At 32.1% G+C, this 23753-nt stretch overlaps 3 protein-coding genes and 1 pseudogene across 6 annotated transcripts; 3 read left to right on the forward strand and 1 right to left on the reverse strand.

The window, feature by feature from the left end:
- The first annotated feature begins 998 nt into the window (after positions 1-998).
- Positions 999-1625, forward strand: LOC110816461 (auxin-responsive protein SAUR23-like). The gene has a single exon (XM_022044666.2). It carries the CDS (start codon positions 1088-1090, stop codon positions 1385-1387), a length of 300 nt encoding a protein of 99 aa, XP_021900358.1. The 5' UTR covers positions 999-1087; the 3' UTR covers positions 1388-1625.
- A 4985-nt stretch (positions 1626-6610) lies between these two features.
- LOC110816559 (auxin-induced protein 15A-like) lies at positions 6611-7199 on the forward strand. Its single transcript, XM_022044795.2, has one exon. The coding sequence runs from the start codon at positions 6692-6694 to the stop codon at positions 6992-6994; it is 303 nt and encodes a 100-aa protein (XP_021900487.1). The 5' UTR covers positions 6611-6691; the 3' UTR covers positions 6995-7199.
- A 1526-nt stretch (positions 7200-8725) lies between these two features.
- LOC110816558 (auxin-responsive protein SAUR21 pseudogene) lies at positions 8726-9441 on the forward strand (annotated as a pseudogene).
- A 287-nt stretch (positions 9442-9728) lies between these two features.
- On the reverse strand, positions 9729-22373 carry MRL1 (Pentatricopeptide repeat (PPR) superfamily protein). 4 transcript variants are annotated; one of them, XM_088223282.1, is made up of 19 exons: positions 21951-22372; positions 19687-20440; positions 19316-19547; positions 19074-19137; positions 18835-18979; positions 18603-18718; positions 18016-18144; positions 17673-17792; positions 17424-17588; positions 17023-17163; positions 16160-16259; positions 15875-15983; positions 15692-15783; positions 15314-15404; positions 14240-14471; positions 14054-14146; positions 13179-13227; positions 10626-10719; positions 9729-10448 (listed from the first exon to the last, which is right to left on the reverse strand). In XM_088223282.1, the coding sequence occupies exons 1-19, from the start codon at positions 22272-22274 to the stop codon at positions 10214-10216; spliced, it is 3285 nt and encodes a 1094-aa protein (XP_088079408.1). In that variant the 5' UTR covers positions 22275-22372; the 3' UTR covers positions 9729-10213. The 4 variants fall into 4 exon arrangements, 3 of the variants coding, with proteins under 3 accessions (XP_088079408.1, XP_088079407.1, XP_088079409.1); XM_088223281.1 differs by having other exon boundaries at positions 17673-17846; XM_088223283.1 differs by lacking the exon at positions 21951-22372 and adding an exon at positions 20875-20991 and having other exon boundaries at positions 17673-17846.
- Positions 22374-23753: the final 1380 nt, after the last annotated feature.

Genomic DNA, 23753 nt, shown 5'->3' on the forward strand with positions numbered 1-23753 from the left:
ACAAGCTTACGGGTGTAACTTTTAAATCTGGATTAATACAATCTATTTATACTTAATAATTATTTATTAACATTTATTACCCCATTAATGTGATTTTTAATTATTCAAAAACCGATAAACAGTAAACGATAACCAAGAAAAATAAAAATAATTAAATTAAAAAAAAAAAAAAAGAAACAAAGTAACGGAAGGGTGTAGAAGAAACAGAGTTTGTAAGTGAAATAAACAGGTGGGTTTTGATTGGGTGAGTCGACTCAGTGAGTTAAATATGATATATGTCTCGCTTTTTCATTTTTTTCCATTTGGGTGGTTTAATTCGTTAGAAAAAATTTTAAGAGATAATAAAAAAATTTAATTTTTAATTTTATAATTGTTTTTATTAATTTTTAAGTATATTTATATATATAGAGGCACTATAATAACTCTTAAAATTTTAAGTATATAATTTATAATTAAATTTAATATATGAATTAAATTTTTTAAAAAATATATTAATTATTATCTTCGTAATAACTTTATAATAAGATAAAAAAAAATTTAGATGTATTAAAATTTATAGATTATTATTTAAAAAATATAATAATTTTAATTTTCTATAAAATAAATTTTAACATAATTAACCAGCCCAACCACGCGCGTCCACCCAGCAAAATTAATTTTTCAAACAAACAAGTGGGTCTCTTTTTCATCAACTTACCAACCTTCCCTTTATATGTATCCATATATACATATATATATATATATATATATTTCTGGGTAATTTTAGAAGAGAAACCCTTCTACATACATTATTACATGTACGAAGATAAATATTATATTATATAAAGATGAAGATACCACATGCAAAAACCATGGGACTATTTCCCGCGCGCATGTCCAGAGGGACCTCATCAACTCCAACTTGAGCAAAACTAATTGAGCTATTTACGTACGGTGTGGGACCAAATTACCCATTCCTGTCTATCAATATAAAAATACAAACATATCGCCTATATATACGCATGCCCATATCACAAACCTCCTCATTCATCACCTTCAACCTTTAATACTCCACTCCAGAACTACCCAGTTCAACACCGACTCATCGATGGGTTTTCGATCGTTGATTCCGATCAGCGCCAAGCAAATCTTCAAGCTCCAATCTCTTCGTCTTCATAAAAACCAGCAAGAAGTGCCGAAAGGCCATGTTGCAGTGTACGTCGGAGAGTTGCAGAGGAAGAGGTATGTTGTACCGATCTCCTATCTGAATCATCCTTGTTTCAGAGATTTGCTCAAGTGTGCGGAAGAGGAGTTTGGATTTAATCATCCCATGGGCGCTCTCACGATTCCGTGCGAAGAACATGCCTTCGTTAATCTCATCACCTCTCGCCTGCATTCTTCTTCATGAACAGTAATATTAATGGAAAGGGATGACGATGATGGATATCATCGGACTTTTACTGATAAATTCACAGTTTTGATTTTAGGGTTTTTGATGATATTCATCGAAGAAAAGAGTAGTAGTAGCAAAATATCAGCGTGTATATAGAGGAGTAATAATTGATTCTGTAAAAAAAGGCAGAGAGGATTTGCTTGTTCTCTTCCGGAAATCAATGGAAATAGATATGAAGCTTTTGAATTTTTAATTACAATGTTTTCTCTCCTCTGTTTTTCAGTTCTTTTTTTTTTTTTTTCGTGTTGTATATTATATGTAGTTATAAATAATATACATTTTCCAAAACTCAAATTTATTAATTATTTTAGGAACAGTTAAATATAATTTTTTAGATTCTAAAATTCATAAAATTATTTATGTTCCATAAATAATTAGAACATTTGTAAACATGCTGATATCTTATTTACACGAACATAATTAAATTATCCATTTTTTTGAAGTAACAAAATCAAATTTTTATAAAATAATAAATTAAATTGCAACCATTCTTTAATTATATATTTAGTATATAATTTTATCTCTTTGTAAAACATTATGAGTTCGACTCAATCCTACTTACATTATAATTAACACGTATGATTAACAAAATATATAATTTTAATAGAAAAACAAAAATGTAATTTTAGGGTAGGTCCAGGCTCAGTTCACACTTCACATGGTTTTGTTCTTCGTAATCTAGGGTAGGGCAGAGATCTGAGATTTAATCATGGTGTTATTAATTGACCTGTAAATTTTGGTGTAATGACTTCTCTGCTGAAACATGTAGGGCAGGCAAGCACTCTATACGTTTCAAGTGATAAGCATAGCTCGCTCCCTTAGTATAACAACATATGGGTAATGGGTCGACCCGATAATAACCCGCCCGAACGGAGCTCTGCGATCAAGATCAGTCTGCCTGCAAATTGCATATACATACATATATATATATATATATTCGTTTTTATAGAGATGAAAAACCAAAATAATCAGACCCAGATGGGATTTCTTCAAGCTGATTCAAAATTTTAGGTTAGCTAAAAGTAATTTAAAAAGAAAATGAGTTATTGGTAATACTGAATTTTCCATGGACGGTGGATATCTATGACGTGCAAGTTGGTGATGGATCATAGAAATTGTTGAGATCCCACATGCAAGCATGAGAATACATGGTTATATGTGTGTGTGTATATATATATTATCACGAAAAGAGCCCTACAGAATATGATCTGTAAGCCAAAATCTCCGCCTCTTTCTTTATATTATATTATCTTATATTATATTATATTATATATAGATATAAAGCAGTGCAGCGTGAATGAAGATATCCATTATAGTACGCATTCATGCATGTTTCTGTGACATCAGTTGCTGTTAAAAACTTTTGGAAAGAAAGTACTTTCAAAAAGATAATATACACAGCAAACACTTTCCCTTGGACTGGTCTTGTTTCTTCATTCTTTTCTCGCCTCCTATATATATATATATACGGGTATGTATATAACTGTGATCTGTAAGATTTCCGTATCAAGCAGTGACGCAGAGGATACATGGGAAATTAAATGAGAAAGGATGCTGGTTGAATTTATCAATAAGAGTCAATGCATGTGCAGCAGCATCATTGATGTATACAGAGGCTGTATATATATATATATATACACACACACGTATATATATATATATAGAGTACGTAAGGCGTAGAGTACCCAGAGAGTGTTGTAGATTAGAAATTATAATTACCCTGAAAAAGGGAAGTAGTTGCAGGCTGTAGGTGTCATTTTTATTTATTATTATAAATTTATTTTGATGCAATTGCAAATTGGTGGGTCTTGTGACGCCATTGCCATCAGTCTCTGAGTTTTCTTCTTCTTTTTCTCTTCTTCCACTCTCTCATCACCCCACAAGCTTAGTTATAATTGTCACCGACCCAGTTTTATTTTTCTACACTATTTAATAAAATTTATAATGTAGGCTTTCAATATTTCGTTGTTTTTACTTTCTATTTACTTTAAATTCATATTATATTTTAAAATAAAAATTCATATATTTATTAATAAATAATATATAAACACTAAATAAAAAAAATAATCGAAAACACAATTTAACTCAAAATTATAATTTCCTTAAAATATATATATATATATGTCAATGAGCTGTGGTCAGTTTTAGTGAAGCTTTAGACCATGTAAGATACATAATTGGATGTGATAAATATTTTTAAACACTAAATAAAGGTCAAATAACAAGTTTGAAAATTTAATTTTTAATTATATTTTTTTGAATAGAAAGCCGATATAATTATCAATTACGTGATACACACACATTAATTATAATATAATATAAATAATATCTAAATTAAAATATTTACAAGAGTACAACTCAATTTAAACATGTTGGAATAAATATATTAATGTTTGATGAAATAAAGAATAATTAATGTATACAAATATTATATTTAAAAATAACCAAAGCAATAGATCATGTGAGAAAGCGTGTGACCATGTGAGGCTTACAGTATATGAACAACGCTAGGTTTATTGTGAAGATGCATGTGACGATGTGAGGATTACATCTTTTCAACCTACACTTTGCATACACACGTCTTTACATTTTTTGCATGTATTTAATCTCTAAAAATATTGTTTTTTTTTTTAATATATGTCTAATTAATAGATTGAGATTTAGCACCACGAAAGGAGTTTGTCTGCATTATTTTTTACGATTTTGAAAAGTTGAATTTAAATCTTGAAGGAAAAAACTTAAAATTTTGATATATTCTTGTGTTTCATCTTATCACCTACTCATAAGTTTAAAAAGTCAAAATCTTAAATTGTGGCTTACAGTATATGAACAACGCGAGGTTTATTGTGAAGATGCATGTGACGATGTGAGGATTACATCTTTTCAACCTACACTTTGCATACACACGTCTTTACATTTTTTTGCATGTATTTAATCTTTAAATATATCGTTTTTATTTTTTTATTTACGTATAACTAATAGATTGAGATTTAGCACTACGAAAGGAGTTCGTTTGCGTTAGTTTTGACGATTTTGAAAAGTTAAATTTAAATCTTGAAAGAAAAAACTCAAATGTTTGATATATTCTTGTGTTTCATCTTGTCACCTACTCCTAAGTGAGGGATTTGAGGTAACGTTTTTTTTTTCTTCGAGTTTTTCAATATAATTCATACGCTCAATTTTGTTTATAACAAATTTTAGAGGTAAGACTTGATTAATTATTTGTAAAATATTCTTCTCTTTTATTTGATCTTCTACTTGAAATCTTATTTTTGTAAGAACTCATTTTAGATACTATTCGTTCGTCTATTTATACTTTAAAAAAATATATTTATTTTATTAAAAAAATTTATGAGCAAACCTCTTAAAAATCAATCATCTGAGTCAAATCTTGAAAACTCTTTTTACATTTTATTAAATTTCACATTGTATTTTTATTCTTGTGACAAGAAAATTTAAATCCTTCATCTCGTATTCTTGTTAGTCAGTCTGTAAGATGTATACAAACCTCTTGATAATTAAGTATTTGAGAGAAATACGCAAGTGGTAATATTATACATCTTAAATTAGCATTTGAATGAATTTTAAAGAGAAAATACTCACGTTGTTGACTTGAAGAACTAACATGGGTGAATGGGGTGATTAGACTTTTATAAAAATCAAGTTTTTACAATTTTTCTACCATTAAATTTTGAATTTGAATATTAAATTTAATTTATAAGTTTATTTATCGGAGTAATTTGATCTAATGTGTTCATTTTATTTATTCGTTAAAATATATTTAGTGTTCTAATTACTCTTTCTGTTGAATTTATTATCGTTGTATAAATTATATCTCTTGAAAATATTTGATAATTATTCGTGACAAATGAAGCTAGTAATAAGTAAGTGTGTCCTATCCTCAGTATATTTTCATAGCACCTACAAACTAATAAATAGTATATATATATATATATGTATTGAATATAGATTCAAAATTCTAAATTAAACTTTTTTATTGAACTATATTATTTCAATAGTTGACTCACCTACTTAATCAAACCTAATTAAGAATCCCGCAACACGAGATCACAGTCAACCTCTTAACTACACACATATATACGTACACATATTTACATTCATCATCTGCTCTTTGGTCCTTTTTTTTTTTTTTTTTTTTTTATTAATGGAGACTTATATCTATACGCCGACAATGTTGAATTCTAATATGTAATGGAAGATATATCAGCATTCGATCAATCAAAAGCTAACATATATTTTATACACTTTTTTTGAAAAATAAAAATAAAATAAAAGAAAATATCTAACACTAGTCCTAGTAATGTACTCTTGAACGGACACTACGAATAGACATGAAAAAACATATATCATCAACTCAAACAGAAAATACAGCTCAAGATCAAATGGGATGCTTCTTCTCTATACCCGTTTCACAGATGAACATATGTATATATACGTACAGATTTATACGTACACATATATATACATGATAAAGAATTAGTGTACTAATTAATTTTGATCGCATGGTTGGTACAGGACATGAAGAAATTGAAGTACGTACTAGCAAGGACACACAACTTTTAAGGTCCCTGTTTTCCCAAAAGAAATTTAAAGCTATATCTACACGTACATATACAAATACTATATATATGTGGTGTTAACAGGGCTGCTAGTCTGTTGTGAGGCACGAAGATGACAAGTCTTAGATGTATGTCTACTTGGACCATATATATATATATATATATATATATATACACACACGTATATGACGATGATCACAGATGAAGAGGAGGTTGTTGAGCCATAAATTTTTTGATACAAGCTAGAAGAGAAATTAAGAGAGGTGATGAATGATTGAATCAAGCCATGTGATCTTCGCAGATGTAGGTCCTCAGCTTAACCCTAAGGCTCTCCTTCGAGGAAATTTCGTTTTTTTTTAAAAAAAAACTGAGATGGAAATATATATTTTATTAATAAAATAATACATACAAATATAATCTTTTGCTGAAGACACATAAAAATGTACAGTTTAATTCAAAATTACAAATTTTTTTTTTTTTTTTTTTTATAAAAAAGATACACTAATAATTTAAAATTATATTGTGATTAAACTAATATAATTTATTCATCTTAAAAAAAAAAGACCAAATCCAACATAGAATTGTGTATAAATACCAAGACCAGCTTACTACATACCTTCATCTAAAATAAGCCAACTCCATAACTAGCAAAAACTCCAAATCTAAATCAGAACCAGTAATGGGTATCCGGTTGCCATCATTGATTGCCAATGCAAAGCAAATCCTGACACTGCAGACCCGTCTCTCGAAAAATTATCAGACTGGTGTTCCGAAAGGGCACGTGGCAGTCTACGTCGGCGAGGAGCTCGAAAAGAAGAGGTTTGTGGTTCCAATATGTTACCTGAACCACCCTTCATTCCAGGACTTGCTTAGTAGGGCAGAGGAAGAGTTTGGGTTTAATCATCCAATGGGAGGCTTAACAATTCCTTGCCAAGAACATGTCTTCGTCAGTCTTTTTTCTCAGTTGCAAGGGTTATACTGAGATTAACTAATTTATATTTTGACATGAAATTTTCTCTTTATTTATTTATTTATTTTTTCTGTTTAGTGTGGAAGAATATTTCACTGAACAGATTCCCAAATGTAATTAATTAAATGGGTAGAGAAAGATTGATTTCATATCCCATGATGAGAATAATTCATGAGTAATGAATCACATTAACTATATATACGTAGCTTTCTGAAAATAGATTTGTGTACATCATCTAGTTTTTGTATCTTGGTTTTTTATAGTTCTTCTAAAAGAAATTATTTATAACTACAGGAATGTGGAAATTACTTTTTAGTTTGTTTATTTGATTTCCAAGACATAAAATTTAAGAGCTTAAGCTGACACAATGTTGAATTCTGGGACATAGATGCATACCATATCTATGAAAGGAACTAAAGCTAAATTAGAAAATAGGTAAATAATATACAGTGGTAAAAAAAAAGGTAGAGTTTGTACAAGGATAATTTTATCTTTTCAATTATAAGAAATTAAGGTTAGTGTTAGAAATAGAAAAACAAAAAAGTAAGAATAAAATCGGACTATCATTCTGTCGTTCAGACGATTACAATCTCTTATTTTTATAACTTATATATAAGCATGTGTTCAATGTAAAAAATCATCATTGTGTGTAAAAGAAAAACAGTTTGTGCATCACCCTCTAGAAACTAAGTTACAATTTTTGAAGTGCATGCAGAAGGTGGAACAAATTTTCTTCTAATTTTTGCAGAAATTTGAAATCCATACATTTATTAGAAAAAAATTCAAAGTTTATACATTTACCAGTTATATGATATATAAATATTAATTATAATACAATAGAAAAATAACTTTTAAACTATAATTCAAAAGAACATAACTCGTATTTAAACGTACATGAATACACGGATCATTAAGTTAAATAGGAATTGGTAGAAGATGGAGGAAAACAGAAGTTAGATATTATGGTGGAGAGTGCATTGAATTAAAATCAGTAAATAAAACCTGCAGAGCCAATTCCTTTGATTATTCATTGTAGGGGGGACTCACAAACATGTGGGGAGCTACGGCTGCAAAAGCTACCTGGCTTCTCAGAAAGATCATTTATTTCCATCTACCCTACAATAATTTTCCCTAATAAATAACCCTTACTATATATATATATATATATATACGTACATAGATATAAGTATATATGTATATACCCTATTTCTTTCTGCACAAAAGCTCTTCACATGGTTGTGTTTCTCTTCTTTTGCAAGACTCCTACCACAAGTACCCGTGAATTGCTGGTCCAGTCTAAGTCTCTGCTTCCAAAAAGAAATTTTGGCTCACATAAAAAATCAATCATTTATTTAAACTAAACGTTTTACCTTTGCATTGTATTTTAATTTTAAAAATATGTGTATCCGGAGGGCATTCTCTTTTTCTTTGTCATTTTTTTTTTGAAAAAAAAGAGAAAGTCATAATTGTTTGTGTAGAACTCTGACCCATGACCAGCCTTGGAATTGCCTTCTTCTTAGATCATGATTTGGAAAGGTTTAAGTGGGTCAAATGATAAGTCTAGTGCCCCATAAATTGGATGGATAAATAACATATATATATATAATATATATATATTATATACAGAGAGAGAGAGAGAGAGAGAGGGAGAGCGTTGATTGAGGTAAGCCATGTGAAGCTTTGTGAAGGTGGGTCTACTTCAAATTGCCAACTTTTCCAATCTGTGATGATACATATAGTCTCTTTTAGCTGTATTTATAATGGGAAAAAATGATGGAGATACCCACTATCTACAACTCTATAAATACCTTATAAAATCAGCCTTATTCCTCCAACTTCATCAACCTCAACCTTCACAAAAACGAGACTACTAATATAACCATCTTACAGTCTCCAAGATTCCAACTTTACATACACACATACATACATATATAATAATGGGTATCCGTTTGCCATCAGTGATACCTAACACAAGGAAAATTCTGAAGCTGGAGTCTCTTCTTTCCAGAAACCAAACAGAACATGTTCCAAAAGGCCATGTTGCAGTATATGTTGGAGAAGAAATGCAAAGAAAGCGGTTTGTTGTGCCGATTTCTTACTTGAACCATTCATCATTTGCAGACTTGCTCCGGAGAGCAGAAGAGGAGTTTGGATTCCATCATCCCATGGGGGGTTTGACCATTCCTTGCCCAGAAGATACCTTCGTTGATATCACCTCTAGGTTGACTTCTTGCTTATGAGGAGAAATTAATTTGAGATTACATAAAAAAAAAAAAATGAAAAGAAAAAGTTTTGGTCAATTTTTTTTTTATTTTTTTTTTCCTTATGTAAAGTTCTTATTGTTTTTCTTAATCTGTTCTCTGTTCTTTGTTTTGGGAGAACTTTGTGGTAAAATCCTTGTACAAAATTCTCCTCTTGTTTACAAGAGAATGATTTAAGTATAATGCTAATTTTCTCTATATCATTCTTCCCTTCTTTCTTAAGTTTATGTATCTGTAAGTTCTCCATAGCATCAATTTTCTTTGATGAGCACTCAGAAATTTACGATGAAGATATTTTTTAAGATTTATTTTTGAAGTCAACTATATTTATGCACATATTTATTGAGAAAGGTACAAAACTTACATATTTCTAGAATTATTATAATATAAAAAATAATTTTTTTTTTTTTTTTTTTTATTGTCATCTTTGCATTGCTAACCAATTTATATAATTTTATGAATGATATATTCCTACTATTACTTCGTAGCTAAAAAGATGGAAACTAATATTGCAGATACAAACTGTAACAATAATGGATCATAATCTTAAAATCTCTATATGATATTTATACAACCATTAATACATTTATAAGGAAAAAAAAAGGAAAAAGAATATCTAAAGCTTGCTCCTCTAAATTAATAAACTCTTAAGCTTGATTAGGACTCCTCCCGTGGCCACTGCCTTGTACTTTATTTCAACATCTCTACTGACTCAGCATGGATCGACGCAAGATCCGAGCTTCATCTATGTAATCACCATCCTTGCTCACTGTTCTGTTGCCAAGTTCATGGAATATGTGCCTTCAGATCCTTTATCCTGTTCTCGACAATCGGTAAATGGAATGAACAAGCCGTGGGGCAGGAATGTGCATCTTAGGTCATCAATTGAACTGAACAAAAGTTCATGGAAATACAGAACCCATGGCTTCAGAAGTTTCTGAGATTGGAAATAATAATTAATGTCATGCATCTAATCTAGAGACAGATTGCCAGTCCGAATATTGCGCTGCTGATGACTGATTCCTTTTCCCAATCGTGCTAGGGATGAATTCAACTCATCTGGTTTTCCACTGAAAGGAGAAGCAAGCTTTGGCTGAAACCACCTTCTTAGTGTGAGACCATTGATCCTGATCTTTCCATATGATTCATTTCCTTGGTAAGTTAGTCCCAACCTTCTCAGCATTGCTGCAATAGCCTGGCTAATTCTGGCAAAAAATGTATTCGCATAAATGGAAAGCACATAATTGACATGAGCACAGAAATCATTACTGAAATAAACACTTTTTAGTTTACGAACTATAAACTGGAAAATAAACGATCCCTAGAGTAAATAACTAGAAGGGGAAAATGAAGGTTGAATATTCTATTATGTGGTCACTCACCTTCCAGCAAGGTTGATTGCCTTCTCTCCTTCAGGAGATATAATCTGTGTCTGGTCTATTGGCAGTAAGAGAGTAATGTTTGGTAGCTTTGCACCTGAAAGAAATATGACAGCAAAAGATGACCAGGAGAAGTTAGTAAGTAGGTTAGATTTAGTAGCTTATCATCTGCCACCCTTCTGAAACTAATATGATTTATGGTTGTCATCACCGAATTGATTGGGCTTTATATAATAGCATGCAAGAGGGAAAATGAACTAAGAAAAAATAGATAAAGAGACTGAGCCAGATTTATTAGTACCAACAGAAAATATAACGATTTACTGTAAAATCAATGCTTTTTGCAGAGAATAATAGCAAATATCGAAAATATACATTCAGTTAACTAAGTCTAGGCTTATAAGAGAAGCACACACAACTATAATTACTGTTCAAAATGAGTTACTATAATCTTCCTGACAAGTTTATAACTACAGAGAGTACATACATAACATTTCTATTTATTCTCTCTCTCCCTAATATCTTTCAAAATTTCACTTTGAGCTTAGGTGTATGGTTTAGCTTAAGATAAAGAGTTACATAAGTTATATAAGCTTTTTACTAACTTAAAGTTATATGAACTTGTAAAAAATGTGGTTCAACTGTTTGATTAAGAATGTGCTTGTACCTTATTATTTAATTAATATAAATAAAAATATAATAAAAAATTTTAAAACTTAAAATATCAAATTTAGTGACAATATCTTTATATACTTTACAATCGAACACTTTTGTAAAGACTTGTAAAGGATTATGAACTACTCAACTTACAAGGTAACCTAGTCTCAAAAGCATTTAACATGACTGTCTGATTTTGAGAAATAAAGAGAGAGAGAGAGAGATATGAGAGAAATAAAAGAGAAACAGCAAGAAAAATAGGAGAAATAATTTTATTTTTCTCCTTTATTAATTATATCATAAAGATTTAGTCTTTTATGAACTATAAACAATTAAAGCAGCCACTATTATGGCCGAAATCAATGCATTGTTGTTAAGTAAATTCAAAATATTAACTTTAACTTTAACCTTAATTGATATTTGAAAAAAATTAATTTATTATTTTTATTATTTCTCTCATCTTTTTATCTTTAATGTTCTGAAAATACCCTCTCTTTTAGCTTCAACTTTGTCTCTAATGTTAAAATATAGTTTATTATTATTATTATATTATATATTTTTTTTTAACAGATTTTTTTTTTTCATATAGATATATATATATTAAAACAATTATATATATATGTTAATTATTCTATATATATATCTTTTTTTTTCTTAAGCAGTTTTCTACTACTTTTACCCTAATAAAATTAATTATTTTTATTATTATATATAGATATATATATTTTTTAAAAGCAGTTTTCTACTACTTCCACACGTAAAAATTAAATTTTCATGGATTGGCCCCTCTACACCACCAACGCAGCCGCTGCCAGACATTGTAATCGTGTTGCTACAATAACGCCTTCTTCTTCCATTTCTCCTTTTCCAGATCAAAACTCATCTGGAGAACGAGAGACCTACAAGTTCTTATTTTGACCTCAAGCGGATTAAAGCGGAGCCCGAGCAGAGCTTCCTAGAGGTAGTTCTTTCCGGCTGGTTAGCCGAGGTGAATGAGGAAGAGACCTCTAGGGTGTTCATTCTTGGCCGCTATTGCTTGAGAAAAAAAGATAAGGGGAACAGGGGAACTAGTTTGGTTCAAAATGTTGGCTGAACAGATTCGAATCGGATAAGTTAGTGAACCTAATTGGGTATGTGTTGTTTGGTCCTGTTCAATAACTGAACCAGTTTTAGAGTTCACTTTTTTATCTGAACCTGAAATCTTTTGTTCTTCATCACGCGGAAGAGGGGTTAGCTAGCCGTCACGTGCAGCCCCTTGAACAGTCGGCCTCGCATCTTTCAGGAATGCCTCCGCCAGGTGTGCTAAGCTTTCTTCAGTTCGGTCGACAGATTTGCCACAAAGCAAATCCAGAATCATGCTGAACTGCCACCGCGATTCTTCCATGAATGCGGTGAGTTTCAGATCAATCTCCTTCGCGATGATCACTTCTAGATTCTCCGGCTCTGATACCACCTTGTCAAAAGCATTTGACATGGCCGTCTGATCTTGAGAAGGAGAGAGAAAGAGAGTAGAAAGAAATAGAAGAGAAACAAATAGGGAAATCTGAAAAATAATTTTATTTTTCTCCTTAGTTGATCAACATAAAAATCGAGCATTTTATAGATTATAAGCAATTAAAACAGCCATTATCATGGCTGAAATCAATGCAGCGGTGGCTGCTGTGAAGTAAATTCAAAACATTAATTCTAACCTTAACCCTAATTGATACTCGTAAAAAATTAATTTACTATTTTTATTATTTTTTTCTTTTTTCACTCTTAATATCCTGACACCTACTTGTATTATCTTCATTACTGCCAAACATATCTACTATAAATTAATGCAACTGAATCTCATAGTAATATTCACACAAAACCAGATGTCAAATTAAAATTTAAGAAAATTTGAGATAATATTACCAGCAGCTAGCCGGTGCTTCAGACCTTTGAGAACAGTTAAAATATATACCTGCCAAGTTTTCCAAATGATATTAGTAAATGATCACTAATTGCTGTAGGAAGTTATTTGGATCAAAACCAGAGAGAGATAGATATAGATAGGCAGAGTGTGTGTATATGATGCTCTGAGACCAAGTAACGCTGCCTCGGCATCTTTAGGACCCAAACTATTGTCACTATATGTAGAAATATGAATGGATTTAAAGATGAACTTATGCAAAATAGGAACATCCTTAATTTGGAAATATTTCAATAATAAAAAATATTATGTTATTATATTGTTTATATATCATTACGATATCCTTATACTTATTAATGGTATAAGTTTATTATTTCCTATAAGTTAGAATCTTATTTAATCATTCTCTATTTTAGATTATTTTAATTAATTAGCTTATTTTCCTGTTTAGTAGAATGCTTAGATAGACTTAAGAAGTCCTATTTTCACTATAATCTAGTACCTATAAACAGAATGCCCGAGCTTAGTTATTTAGTAGATTATTCATATGATCAATATATAAATAATGAGTTATCAATTTAATTATTGAGATCCAAGATCTGTAGTCTTGATTTCTAATATGTTTCATCTAAGTTTTGTGCTCAAGTCCTTGCTGGTCTACATCATGAACTCTCTTTTAGTGATACTCCAATCCTGTACCAGAAAATTCATATTTGGAGAAACCAGAAGTCATGTGGTTTTGCAATATATTCTACTATTTAAGACTTCAAATTAAGTAACCTGACAACTTTCTTAGTAATAGTAAGATAGAAAATTTATAAAAGAATAACCATCACCACAGTAACAGTATCAAATGGTGATTGAGGAACAAACTAACCTCAGCAGTATAAATATACAAATTTCTTGCATCAACTACAATTGGACTTTCTTTGAAGGATGCACATTTAACAATTCCAAGAGAAGCAGCTTCCTGTAGAGATGTAAGAATATCACATGAATTCCCACCATATCTCATTACAGAAACTCAAAAGAATTTAAGAATTAATTGCAGCTGTGCACTGACCTCAAGTAAAGAAAAAGCTCGAGGATCATACTCTCCAAATCCATCAACTAGTGAACAAAGGTTAAAACGTCTTGATGAATCAGCACTGATTCCCAAGTTCTCAATCAGTCTCTTCTTCAATAAAGCATCATAAGGGAGCCGCAAGCATCCTAGAACTTGTGAAACAACTTCCACTGTAGGTATTGTACCACCTATGATTGTATCACGATAAACCATCAAGGCTAGCGATGTCCTGATTAAAAGCAAGGAAGCTAGAAGCATTGAGAAATATTTTCCATGTTTGATTAACCAATCGCATGTAAGGAAAATGAAATGTGAAACTAAGCTCAAGTTACTGAACCAAGATATTTTTTCATTTCTAAGAAAGAGCTAACCAAGTTAGACATTGGGATTTAGATTCAATAGACAAAGTAGGGGATAAAACTAGAAGGTCATAAACCTTTTGGTAATAACTGCGTAAATCAAGCTCAGATATCGTGTTTTGGAGCATTTATGTACCATTTCACCCTAAGCACCACTAGCTCAATAATTTTCTTGATAAAGCAATTATCTTTACACTTGGATTTTTTTAAATAAAAAAATTGACTTAAACTCTTATATAAAACTCAATATCACATTTTTCATAAAATGGTATTAATATATCACAACTTTTACCGCTCAGCTCCATAATTTTCTCATAAAAGCTATGAATTATAAATATAAATCACGATCGAATACCCATAGGGTTCAAGATTGCACCACTGAAGTCACGAGGCTAGTGAGTGTTCTAATACTATTTACCAGACCTCAACCCAAAACACCACTCAGCCAATAAATTTTAAACCAAGATCACTAAATTTTAAGACCCCAAGCCCAAGTTATTGATAATAAGTGATTTGAGTTCTTATATAAAATTTAACAATCGTATATCTTTATGTAAAATTGAGATATCACAATATGAATGCATTATCGAGAAGATGATTAAGAAAAAAATGTTCTTGTCTATTTTATCAATGAGTTTAAACTATGACACCTACAAATTGCTAGTAATAGAAAGTTCCAGTACAACAATTGTAAAAAAAACAAACAGAATACCATTCATTTTCAATTTGCGGCCGTCCTGAGCTGAAAGCTACAACAGGCTCACCAAAAATACAAGCCTTCTCAAACCTCCGCAAGCACATTCCTTCTCAGAAGATCAGATTAAAGGATTATTAGAATCATTGGAGCTGAAACATTGCCATCAAAATGCAGTACTATGTGCCAAAACATGAGGTTTCAGCTGGGAAATACAGAAAACTTTACAGAATACAGCTCATAGAAAATCAAAGCCAGATAATAAAAGCTATCAAGTTCGATAGATAAAATGATTCTTAAATGAAAAGTTGCATGTGGAAATTGGGTCTCCAACTAGATTTTAAAGAACACTTCCATATGTGATAAAGCAATAGTTAAGCAACTTTCAATGCTTACCAACTATAGATCTACATGTAACAAGATTTGGTGCAATTCCATCTTCTTTGGCTTGAGAAAGGAACATGAGACCCATTTCTAGATCATCCTTCCTAGAATTGAAATTGAGGCATCTAACTGTCAATTATTCTTCATGGGTTGTAGGTCAAAAGAAAGTTAATAATTGGATCGAAGTGAACTTACTTTTCACTTGCTGCCAAGAGAACAGAATATGTGACAGTGTTAGGGCATAAGCCTAACTTCTTCATCTCAGAAAGAATTTCCATAGCCATAGGCAGCTGTTCCCCATCACCTGTAGTAGAACTTATTATGTTCTTAATCCAATTATATTATCATATAATCACATAAAGAGAACGTACAAGAAAAGAATACTTTCAGATTTATTAACCCTGTAGAATTCAATCCATATTGTAGAACCAAGTTCAGCCGTGAAATAATTTGAAAAATAAGCAATAAAAGCCAACTTACACAAGGCAGTGATCAAAGCATTCATAGTTGAAACTGTTGGTTTCAGTTTGATAGACTTGATGTTTTCATATAGCTCCAGGGCCTTCTGCCAGTTTTTGGCCTAAAGCAAAACAAAAGAATACTTTACCACTGTTGCAGTTTCCAAAGAATCATAAATTTCATACGTAAACTAACCTTGAACCAATCTCCACGAGTATGATTTCTAGAGCACAAATTTAATCCTTAAATAAACTGTGACTTCTTTAATTCTGTTAAGATCATTTGTATTGTTTGTCATTTTGAAAAGGTCTCGATGTATCTTTATGTACACGAATCACATGTACCAAACTTAAAATTTTATCTACAAGGCATACATGTTGCCACTTCTTCATGGCCCCAAATAAGAATCTTTTGCAAAAATGTAACAGGGATCAGACACTGTTCCTAATAGAAATAACAAATTAAGGAGAGAAATAGTGCATTTAGAACTTGATAGAGAGAGAGGGAGCAACATCTTACTTATACTTAAACCAGGATAGAGGGCGCAACATCTTACTTATACCTTAACCAGGATAGAGGGAGCAGCCTCTTACTTATACCTAAACCAGGATAGGAGTAACATCTTACTTATACCTAAACTAGGTCCTATGTAATGTGTGTCTAAGCTGGAAACACAAGAGCCAAATTCTTTTAATCTGAAGTAAATCACAATAATATATACCTTGAACAATCTTTTTATCTAAATGGATGTCGAAGTATGGAAATGCAAACTCAATTTAAAGGTCTCAATTTAAAAGGTTTAGTAACATCTCATTGTCATTGCAAGACAGCAATATGAAACCTGAGATATCAAAAGAAAAGTTATCTGGGTTGAAGAGACATACATTGCTACATGCTCCCATCAATGAGCTATACGATACAATTCCAAGATGTATTCCTTGAGTCTTGTTATCTTGTAAGATATGAAAAGCACAATCCAACTTTCCAGCATGTCCGGCAACATCTATTAGTGCACTAAGAAAAACCTGCGTGGGCCATACAATAAAAGGATTCCTTCATGTTGTGCAAGTAAAATGACACACCCAATGGAAAGACTGCAAAACTAATTGGAGGACATTGCTTCCCCAATCCTCTGATACACACACCCAAGACATCCTCAAAACCCCACAACAGTCCTAGATGTAACATTCTTCCACCAAAAAGAATCCTAATGGTAACACCAACAATTCAAATTACAGAAGAGTAAATATGCAACTTGAAAAATGACATTCAAAAACAAAGGTACCTCATCAGGAACAACTCCTTTCTTTTTCATGTCATTGTACACGCTACATGCAAACTCCCAATCACCAGTCTGGCTGCAACAATTTAAAGCAATTGTATATACCTCCGGACTTCCTTTAATGTTATATTCATGGATCATCTTGTATGTTTCTTTTGCTCGATCAACCTAAGACAATGATTATTCTCCATTATATAGGAAAAATATGAAAATTGATATCATAAAAAACATAGGAGAAAATAATACAAGCACCTGACCAGCATTGGAGCATGCCTTCATTAATGCACCAACAGTGATATGATCAGGATCTATAGGCTGTGTTTCAGCCATCATTTCTGCTAACACATCGAAAGCTCGATCCACTGCCCCTGACTCACCACATGCAGTTATAAGTGCATTAAATACAACTCTGTCTGGCTTCACATTCTACTGCATAAAACATCTAATCAGTGTAAAGATTTTTGAGATTGGAGTACAGCAATAACCAAATACACAACTAGAACTTTGCTTTGGATAATTATTGAGAAGAAATATTACAAGACTTGATTGATTGAAATAAATTATGATGAGTTGAAAAATTTTTCCGCATGCATACCTTAGCCCTCATAATTCCATAAGCACCAAAAGCCTTAGCCACTTGTCCTGCTCTGGCACAACCATCAATAAGTGCCCCATATGTGTGAACATTTGGTTCAACTCCAGAATTAACCATCTCATGGAAAACCTATGAGGACATGTTACACTTAGGATAATTATATGTCCATCCAAACCAAATTTAATATAAAAAGAAAATTACCAAAATCATTTAGCAATAAGTTCTCATTAAAATGAAAAACTGCTCTAATTTTTACCAGTTTTCTTTTATGCTCACTACAATGATCTTTTCCGAAGAAAAGAAAAGAAAAAAGTAGTTAAATTTCCTGTAAGAAAATGCTTTTATAGGAATAAAACTCAGAAAGAGGTATATAAAAATATCTACAACCGAATCAGAAGAGCAAAATAAGAAGCTCTCAGGTGTAATGGCAGTTAAACCATTTACACTAAAAGCTTCTGCATTAATTTCAAGAGCATGCAGAACAAGAAAAGATCTGGTAAAGTGTAAGGTAAGAAGAAATCCGAAATTTTGCATAAATTTAGTATTATAGACCTAGACAAAGAAATGCTAAACTAGGTACTATATACCTCAAACATCGCATCAACTTTACCACTTTTAGCACAAGTTGATATTAATGTTGTGAAAAGTTTGCAGTCCACTTCCATTCTAGCCTTCTGGACAAGTTGCAAAACTTGAAAAGCACCTGAATGCATAAATCAGAAATTCAACATTTGGCAACTGTAACTATTATAAGTTCAGAGAAAGGATCAACACACTGAAAACTCCAAAGATTATTAAGAAAATAGCATATTGGCTCACCATCCAGATCTTGCGAATGTGCACATACAGACATCAACATGTTAAAGGTGCTCAAGGTTGGGTTTGGGATCAGCTTCACAAAACGAAAGGCTTCTTTCACAGCCTTTTTGCTTTTGCAGACTTTGAAAAACTTCACATGATAAACCTGACACCATACAACGGAAAGCAAGAGAAGTTACTGAAAATCAAAATTTAAAACCAGGGAATCTCATTTAACTGCTAGAGCCATGCATCCTTACCTTATTCATGTCCAACAGACCCCTTCTCTCCATATCTTCAAGCAAATTCATGCAATCACCCAACCTATGATAATCCAGGGTAAGATAAAAAGTTTCTAAAAGCCTAATCATGTTGAAAAACTTGATTTCATTTTTCCTTCTTTTTCAAGTAAAACTTTTTATTTAACAAAAATTCACCTATTATAACACTAATCAAGTAGACAGTAAACAGCATTCCTGTGAATGCGGATGATAATTGTTACCTCCCATCTCTTAGTAAACGATTGTAAGCACTCATCTGTTCTGCATGATGATCTTTGTCATTATCAACCACGTTATTTGGATAAGAGATATGGGGAATACTCTCAAGGGCATGTTGAACCGAATGTCTACTTTCTTTCTCCTTCGAAAATATTCTGTCTCTTCTTAATTCTTTCTTCTTCTGTGAGGAACCTCTCCTATAATAAGCATGAGGCGTCTCTTCTCTAACATCATCTGAATGGAAAAATATCCTTTTCACAAAGTCAGTAAGATGTGAGGTCCAACATCCAAGTCTGCCTGCTGGCTCATGGGGCAAAATGAGTAGAAGATACTAACAGTGACCAATAATAACACATGTTTTCAAATGCATTACCTGTAATTTTGTGAGACTCCTTTTGCACTGATTGTTCCAACTTCATTTCAGTGTTCCTCTTAAGTGAAGAAAAGTTATTGCTTTTAGGAAGAGAAGGATAACATAGTGCTTCAAGATCATTAACCTTTGGAGATCTTGATGCTGATTGATTTTCTCCATAAAAGGTGTAAAGCTCTTCTCTGGGAGACTTGCTAAATACGCTACAGTGATTAGTATGTTCACCAGCATCAAATTTGTTTGAGTATCGACTCTTTTTTTCATCCACAAAAGCATGAATATCATCTACAAGAACTGAAGAAGCATTGGATTGAATGTCTATTGCTAATCTATGAGTCTCAGGATCAAATCCAGTTTCCTTCTTGCCATTTTCCATATGCAATCTCAGCATGTTTGGAGCAAACATATGTGGTTGAACACCTGCCTCAGGTAGCATAGGTGATTGAAGAGCTAGACTAATAGCTTGAGATTCTTTGTACTCACTATCTCCAAAGGCAAGAGATTCAACACCAAGTGATTCTGGTGATTTGGTCGACAAAGAATTATCATCCACCAAAGCAGCTTCCTGAAATTGTAGGCAAGTCTCTTCATCATCAGAAGACTTTCTACTTTCTTCCGTTTTCTTCACCAAATCTACACTGATTTTGATAGATGTTTCTTTCTGATGACCTCCAAAATATAAGAATCGACTTCTCATAATGAGGTCCACAAAATATCTGCCTAGACGAGATGATGCAAGTTTAGGAGAATAGGGAACCTGTGAAATGGGCAAAGCATTACATTCAGGCAGAGTGAACCATAAAGAAACCAGGCAAATATCACTCCAGGTCCCTTAATGTCCAGTTTTGTCCATTAAATAGGACATAAGTTGCCAACCAAAAAGACATCCTACAGCCAAATTGTCCATAATATCTTAATCTCTTTAGTGAAATGAGTCTCAGCCCTTCATCTTCATTCTCCCTCCATAGCCTAGTTCATTTTGTTGCCCACTACCATCAAATTCTTTAAAGAAAAAACAAAAAAAAAAAATTGAAGGAAATAAAAAAAACCTCAATTTGGCAAAAATTTGATAGTTCAATTCTTGTAAATGCTGTGAAGTTACCAAGCAAATCACATAGAAGATTGTCTATTGCTCTTCTATTTCACTTATTCACCATATCTGCAATTTCCATTTTTAAGAAGATTTCTCACCTTTTTGAGAGGACTCCATATTTATAACTTGACAGATTCATGAAGCAGTCAAACCAAAATTGTCAAGACAGAAGGTCATATACAGGAGAAGAGAACACAATAGAACCTTCCAGACAGATATACCTCCTTCAACTCAGAAGTAAAAGGTCAGTAAATAAATAATGACATTATATGCAGACCTTCCATATTATATGTATGCCAATATAGGTGGTCAAATCAGATTCAACCCTACAAAATCTACTAATAAGTTTTTTTTAATAGTAATTGTTTGGCAGGATAAACATGTCTAGAACTGCAAATCACATAGAAGATTGTCTACTGCTCTTCTATTTCACTTATTCATCAGGTGGATGTTGAACCCTCTCCCAACTTGACCACGAACCAAGCAGGCAAGCCCAGCTGCTAACAAGTTGGTTTGATTTCTAATTCATAAAGAAAAGTGCTTCTGCTAATAAGGTAACTCACGTTAAAAGAACAATCCTACAGTTCATTACTTACACGTTGCCAGCTCCCATCAAATTTCTTCCAATAGTTAATAAAGGCACAACCTTTTGATAAACCCATTCCACGGAATTAAAGAAGCAATTCATGTCAAGTTTGCAGTTATAGCAATTAGCCTTTAGAACAAAGAACAAGTCTTGGAAATTTTTCTTTTTTATAAAATGAAAACGAAAGAATAAGTAAATCAAAGCACGTTTTCAAAATGATACAAATAAAAAGGACTTTTACTACACTAGCTCCTGTCCTTCGGAAACTTTTACACAACAAGTTACTCCGCCAATTATTAATTTGGTAACAGTTCGAACTACTCCTACTATCCATCAGTCACTTAACCATAACTGAACTTCTTCCCCAAAAAAAAAATACACCTCAATGGGTGGCTGGTGTGTCACCTCGATATATGATACGTGTTAGAATCGGTTAATTTCCTCGCAGGTGAATAGGGTGTTAAGATATAATATAAATAAACTCGACTCATGAAAAACTGAACAAGTAATTAACAACTTAACTACATAAAACTAAAATCTATTAAAGAATCGCGAATCCTGAAGAATGAGGCACTGAATTCCACTAACCTCACGAGACTCCTTCCCCTGTTTGTAAGAGTGGTTGAAGTAAGCAAGTGAGATGACAGAGACTGTCGTCACTGCCACAACAACAAGAACCAAATCGGAGCCCAACGAAGCCGTGACGAGAAACCGCGGCGACTGGACCTGAAAAAGGCCTAATTTCTTGCATTTCCTTCGAGATCGGATGGAGCCACCGGGAGGCCGGAGATCGTGACCACAGCCGAGGAATTGTCGGCGGATTGATCGAAGATTGGAATGAGGGAGCAGTGGAGCACACGAGGTTAAAATTAGAGTGTGTGGAGATTTTACAGAGAGCAAGGCAGCATCCATTGAAAGGAGAGAGGATAGGGATGAGGAAGGAGAGGAGAGAGTGAGGGAAAGGGCGTTTCCGTTTCTCTCCTCCTTGGTTTGCGAACAAAAATGGATATTGTTGCTTACGTGGCCTAACGGTTATGCATTTTCTTTTCATGTCTGTATTTTTTTTTTTTTGCCATAAATTTATATTTTTATATTTATAATATCAATAAGAGCATATATAATTTTAAATAATTTTCATTTTTAAATAAATCATTCATTTTAAAGTATCTGTACCAAAAAATAAAGAATAATAATTATAATTAAGTCTCTTAATTTTAAAATAGTTAGTAAATTCAATTAAAAATTAGATTTTTATGAAACTTTCATATAAAAAATTACTTTAATTTTTTCAGTCTATGCATAAAAGTAATTAATTAAGTTAGTTATTTTGGTTAACTTATACATTGAAAAAGATAATGACAAATCTAGAAAACATTAAAATAAGTCTAAAACTCAATAAAATATTTTAAAAAAAAATAGGTATGATATAATTTTGCTCTCATAGCATTTTATTTTATTGTAATTTTATTTTAAAATATTAAACTTCAAACTTAATTTCCAAATTTATTTTTTGTTCCAAGGAAAGAATAAGTACGAGCTGAACAAACCAGATATGCCTTAAAAAAAGTAATTTGCTAACAAGCTTCTTACTCACTAGGAATAATGAGAGACTCTCTGGATACCCAAAAAATTTTATATCAAAACCTAAGTTTTCAAGAAATTGCTCGAGCTTTAGCAAAGGGTGCAAAATTAGAATAACTTTGGTATGTCCATTTGTATTCTTCTAGAAGTAGGTAAGAAATTCCATGTCATTTTGTGTGTCTTATGCCTCAAGCTTAATACTGAAATAATACTTTTTCCTCTAGACGTCACCACCTTCTGTAAGAATTTCCACCCATGTTCTTCATTAGAGGTTGCAGTTCATATAGGAAATGAGTTGGATTCTACAGGTAAAAATCTTGTTGTCCCAACATGTGATCAGCATTCTTATAAATCTTTGCAGAAAGAGTCTCTTCTTCTCAAGACCATCCATCCTTTGTTCTGATTGTGTTTGGAACCAAAAAACTCAATTAGCTTTCTCCTTCTGTCGTCTCTTTTACACCACATATTCACAGTTTCTTAGCCAGGCTGGCCATTTGGTTTGCCATTTCATCTATCTTAGACCCCCAAGCTCGTGAACTGTCCATCTTTCTTTCAAGATATGAACAGGCCTTTTGATGACATCTACAACCTTTGGTATTCCTCTTGGATGCAGCTCGGATGTTTAACGCGTCCATCATATCATCAATGTTGTAGACCAGAACTCTGATTTGATCTACCAAAAGGTGCACAAAATCATTGTGCTAGTGTCGGTACTTTTAAAGAAGATTTCATGGAGTCCATCTCTGTCAGCAAAGTTCTCAACCTTTTGCTTCAGTCCACACAAGAATCTTGCTTATTATTCATCTGTTA

The sequence above is a fragment of the Carica papaya genome, chromosome 6 (genome assembly GCF_054855325.1).
Source record: "Carica papaya isolate Zhongbai chromosome 6, ASM5485532v1, whole genome shotgun sequence".
Lineage (NCBI taxonomy): Eukaryota > Viridiplantae > Streptophyta > Magnoliopsida > Brassicales > Caricaceae > Carica > Carica papaya.

Bases quoted from the DNA above. Each gene is read 5' to 3' on its own strand.
- MRL1 (XM_088223281.1), bottom strand. From the start codon at position 22,274: ATGGATGCTGCCTTGCTCTCTGTAAAATCTCCACACACTCTAATTTTA. The intron at 19,138-19,315 runs GTAACAATTATC...GGATTATCATAG, and splicing joins CGTTTACTAAGAGATGGGAG to GTTGGGTGATTGCATGAATT. The intron at 15,405-15,691 runs GTAAGCATTGAA...TCTTCTGAGAAG, and splicing joins TACATGTAGATCTATAGTTG to GAATGTGCTTGCGGAGGTTT.
- LOC110816461 (XM_022044666.2), top strand. From the start codon at position 1,088: ATGGGTTTTCGATCGTTGATTCCGATCAGCGCCAAGCAAATCTTCAAG.
- LOC110816559 (XM_022044795.2), top strand. From the start codon at position 6,692: ATGGGTATCCGGTTGCCATCATTGATTGCCAATGCAAAGCAAATCCTG.